The sequence below is a fragment of the Aphelocoma coerulescens genome, unplaced genomic scaffold (genome assembly GCF_041296385.1).
Source record: "Aphelocoma coerulescens isolate FSJ_1873_10779 unplaced genomic scaffold, UR_Acoe_1.0 HiC_scaffold_336, whole genome shotgun sequence".
Taxonomy (NCBI): Eukaryota; Metazoa; Chordata; class Aves; order Passeriformes; family Corvidae; genus Aphelocoma; species Aphelocoma coerulescens.
Window position 1 is genome coordinate 35,916 of NW_027183679.1, and position 4,602 is coordinate 40,517.

General features: G+C 64.8%; 1 protein-coding gene across 1 annotated transcript; it reads left to right on the forward strand.

The window, feature by feature from the left end:
* The first annotated feature begins 1,031 nt into the window (after positions 1–1,031).
* LOC138101552 (uncharacterized) lies at positions 1,032–2,807 on the forward strand. The gene is made up of 6 exons (XM_068999330.1): positions 1,032–1,126; positions 1,222–1,336; positions 1,445–1,534; positions 1,896–2,003; positions 2,218–2,508; positions 2,721–2,807. The coding sequence occupies exons 1-6, from the start codon at positions 1,032–1,034 to the stop codon at positions 2,805–2,807; spliced, it is 786 nt and encodes a 261-aa protein (XP_068855431.1).
* The last annotated feature ends 1,795 nt before the right edge of the window (positions 2,808–4,602 follow it).

The window sequence follows — 4,602 nt, forward strand, 5'->3', positions numbered from 1 at the left end:
CCCCAGTGTTCCCACCGGCCCCTCCCAGTGTCCCCCAGTGTCCTCCCAGTCCTCCCAGTGTCCCCCAGTGTCCTCCCAGTGTTCCCAAGTGTGCCCCAGTGTCCCCCAGTAGCCCCCCAGTAGCCCCCGGTGTCCTCCCAGTGTTCCCCAGTGTGCCCCAGTATCCTCCAGTGTCCCCCCAGTGTTCCCAGTGCCCCCCAGTCCTCCCAGTGTCCTCCCAGTCCTCCCAGTATCCCCCAGTAGCCCCCCAGTATCCCCCAGTGTCCCGCCAGTGTCCCCCCAGTATCCCCCAGTATCCCCCCAGTCCTCCCAGTCCTCCCAGTATCCCCCAGTATCCCCCAGTAGCCCCCCAGTGTTCCCCAGTGTGCCCCCAGTGTCCTCCCAGTCCTCCCAGTATCCCCCAGTGTCCCCCAGTGTCCTCCCAGTGTTCCCAGTGTCCCCCCAGTATCCCCCAGTCCCCTCCCAGTGTCCCCAGTGTCTCCCAGTCCTCCCAGTATCCCCCCAGTATCCCCCAGTGTCCTCCCAGTAGCCCCCCAGTGTTCCCAGTGTCCCCCCAGTGTCCTCCCAGTATCCCCCCAGTGTTCCCCAGTGTGCCCCCAGTGTCCTCCAGTGGCCCCCCAGTCCTCCCAGTATCCCCCAGTGTCCCCCGGTATCCTCCCAGTCCTCCCAGTAGCCCCCCAGTGTCCCCCCAGTATCCCCGCAGTGTTCCCCAGTATCCCCCCCATGTCCCTCAGTGTCTCCCAGTCCTCCCAGTGTTCCCAGCATCCCCCAGTGTTCCCCCACTATCCTCCCAGTATCCCCCAGTAGCCCCCCAGTGTTCCCAGTGTCCCCCCAGTGTCCTCCCAGTATCCCCCAGTAGCCCCCCAGTCCTCCCAGTATCCCCCAGTATCCCCCAGTAGCCCCCCAGTATCCCCCAGTGTCCTCTCAGTGTCCTCTCAGTGTCCTCCCAGTGTCTCCCAGTCCTCCCAGTATCCCCCAGTATCCCCCAGTAGCCCCCCAGTCCTCCCACTGTCCCCCAGTCCCCTCAGTACATGCCAGTACATCCCAGTCCCCCCAGTCCCCCCAGTGCCCCCAGTATCTCCCAGTACATCCCAGTATCCCCAGTATCCCACCGGATCTTGTGCAGGTGCCCCACGTCCCCAGTCCCCCCAGTGCCCCCAGTATCTCCCAGTCCCCCCCCAGTCCCCCCAGTATCCCCCCAGTATCTCCCAGTCCCCCCAGTGCCCCCAGTACATCCCAGTACATCCCAGTACATCCCAGTACATCCCAGTACGTCCCAGTATGCCCAGTATCCCACCGGATCTTGCGCAGGTGCCCCATGTCCCCAGTGCCCCCAGTATCCCCAGTATCCCCAGTTCCCCCAGTCCCCCCAGTACATCCCAGTACATCCCAGTACATCCCAGTACGTCCCAGTATGCCCAGTATCCCACCGGATTTTGCGCAGGTGCCCCACGTCTCCAGTTCCCCCAGTATCTCCCAGTCCCTCCAGTATCCCCAGTCCCCCCAGTCCCCCCAGTGCCCCCAGTACATCCCAGTACGTCCCAGTATGCCCAGTATCCCACCGGATCTTGCGCAGGTGCCCCATGTCCCCAGTTCCCCAGTATCTCCCAGTCCCTCCAGTATCCCCAGTCCCCCCAGTATCTCCCAGTCCCCCCAGTACATCCCAGTACGTCCCAGTATGCCCAGTATCCCACCGGATCTTGCGCAGGTGCCCCACGTCCCCAGTGCCCCCAGTGCTCCCAGTCCCCCCAGTGCCCCCAGTCCCCCCCAGTGCCCCCAGTATCCCCAGTATCCCCAGTATCCCCAGTTCCCCCAGTCCCCCCAGTCCCCCCAGTACATCCCAGTACATCCCAGTACGTCCCAGTATGCCCAGTATCCCACCGGATCTTGCGCAGGTGCCCCACGTCCCCAGTTCCCCCAGTGCCCCCAGTATCTCCCAGTCCTCCCATGTCCCCAGTCCCCCCAGTGCCCCCAGTGCCCCCAGTACATCCCAGTACATCCCAGTAAGTCCCAGTATCCCCAGTATCCCACCGGATCTTGCGCAGGTGCCCCATGTCCCCAGTCCCCCCAGTATCCCCCCAGTCCCCCCAGTGCCCCCAGTACATCCCAGTCCCCCCAGTACATCCCAGTACATCCCAGTACATCCCAGTACATCCCAGTACGTCCCAGTATGCCCAGTATCCCACCGGATCTTGCGCAGGTGCCCCATGTCCCCAGTGCCCCCAGTATCCCCAGTATCCCCAGTTCCCCCAGTCCCCCCAGTACATCCCAGTACATCCCAGTACATCCCAGTACGTCCCAGTATGCCCAGTATCCCACCGGATTTTGCGCAGGTGCCCCACGTCTCCAGTTCCCCCAGTATCTCCCAGTCCCTCCAGTATCCCCAGTCCCCCCAGTCCCCCCAGTGCCCCCAGTACATCCCAGTACGTCCCAGTATGCCCAGTATCCCACCGGATCTTGCGCAGGTGCCCCATGTCCCCAGTTCCCCAGTATCTCCCAGTCCCTCCAGTATCCCCAGTCCCCCCAGTACATCCCAGTACATCCCAGTACATCCCAGTACGTCCCAGTATCTCCCAGTATCCCACCGGATCTTGCGCAGGTGCCCCACGTCCCCAGTCCCCCCAGTCTCCCCAGTCCCCCCAGTGCCCCCAGTACATCCCAGTACATCCCAGTATGCCCAGTATCCCACCGGATTTTGCGCAGGTGCCCCACGTCCCCAGTGCCCCCAGTGCCCCCAGTATCCCCAGTCCCCCCAGTCCCCCCAGTGCCCCCAGTACATCCCAGTACATCCCAGTACATCCCAGTAAGTCCCAGTATCCCCAGTATCCCACCGGATCTTGCGCAGGTGCCCCATGTCCCCAGTCCCCCCAGTATCCCCCCAGTCCCCCCAGTGCCCCCAGTACATCCCAGTACATCCCAGTATCCCCAGTATCCCACCGGATCTTGCGCACGTGCCCCACGTCCCCAGTGCCCCCAGTGCCCCCAGTCCCCCCCAGTGCCCCCAGTATCTCCCAGTCCCCCCATGTCCCCAGTCCCCCCAGTATCTCCCAGTGCCCCCAGTACATCCCAGTACGTCCCAGTATGCCCAGTATCCCACCGGATCTTGCGCAGGTGCCCCACGTCCGGGTTGACCTGGTGGAATTTCTGCACCAACTTCCAGAGGGTGACGACGAGGATGGCGGCGTTGGCCTGGCACGGACGGACGGACGGACGGACGGACGGACAGACGTCAGGGGGGCATCGGGGGGGACAGGGGGACAGACGGACAGACAGAGGGGACAGACGGATGTCAGGGGGATATCAGGGGGGACAGGGGGATATCAGGGGGGACAGACGGACAGACGGACGGACGGGGGGCATCAGGGGGGACAGGGGGACAGACGGACAGACAGAGGGGACAGGGGGATATCAGGGGGGACAGACGGACAGACGGACGGACGGGGGGCATCAGGGGGGACAGGGGGACAGACGGACATCAGAGGGGACAGGGGGATATCGGGGGACAGACGGACAGACGGACGTCAGGGGGGCATCAGGGGGGACAGGGGGATATCAGAGGGATGGACGGACGGACGGACAGAGGGGACGGGGGGACAGACAGACGGACAGGGGGGACAGACGGACGTCAGGGGGGCATCAGAGGGGACAGGGGGATATCAGGGGGGACAGACGGACGGACGGACGGACAGACGGACGTCAGGGGGGCATCAGGGGGGACAGGGGGACATCAGAGGGACAGAGGGGACGGGGGACAGACGGACAGACAGAGGGGACAGACGGATGTCAGGGGGGCATCAGAGGGGACAGGGGGACAGACGGACATCAGAGGGGACAGGGGGATATCAGAGGGACAGACGGACAGACGGACGGACGGGGGGCATCAGGGGGGACAGGGGGACAGACGGACGGACAGAGGGGACAGGGGGACATCAGGGGGACATCAGAGGGGACAGGGGGACAGACAGATGGACAGACGGACGGACAGACGGACGTCAGGGGGGCATCAGAGGGGACAGGGGGATATCAGAGGGACGGACGGACACACGGACGTCAGGGGGACATCAGGGGGGACAGGGGGACAGATGGACAGACAGAGGGGACAGGGGGACAGACAGACGGACAGAGGGGACAGACGGACGTCAGGGGGGCATCAGGGGGGACGGGGATATCAGAGGGACGGACGGACGGACGGACGGGGGGCATCAGAGGGGACAGGGGGATATCAGGGGGGACAGACGGACACACGGACGTCAGGGGGGCATCAGGGGGGACAGGGGGACAGACGGACAGACAGAGGGGACAGGGGGACAGGCAGATGGACGGACGGACAGACGGACAGACGGACATCAGGGGGCATCAGAGGGGACAGGGGGACATCACCGGGGACAGACGGACAGACAGAGGGGACAGACGGACATCAGACGGGACAGAGGGACGGGGGGGACATCAGGGGGCACTGGGGTGGCACTGGGGTGGCACTGGGGGTGGCACTGGGTGATACTGGTGGCACTGGGGGTGGCACTGGAGTGGCACTGGGGTGATACTGGGTGGCACTGGGTGATACTGGTGGCACTGGGGGTGGCACTGGAGTGGCACTGGGGT

Bases quoted from the DNA above. Each gene is read 5' to 3' on its own strand.
- LOC138101552 (XM_068999330.1), top strand. From the start codon at position 1,032: ATGCCAGTACATCCCAGTCCCCCCAGTCCCCCCAGTGCCCCCAGTATC. The intron at 1,127-1,221 runs GTGCCCCACGTC...CAGTCCCCCCAG, and splicing joins TCCCACCGGATCTTGTGCAG to TGCCCCCAGTACATCCCAGT. The intron at 1,337-1,444 runs GTATCCCCAGTA...GATTTTGCGCAG, and splicing joins CCATGTCCCCAGTGCCCCCA to GTGCCCCACGTCTCCAGTTC.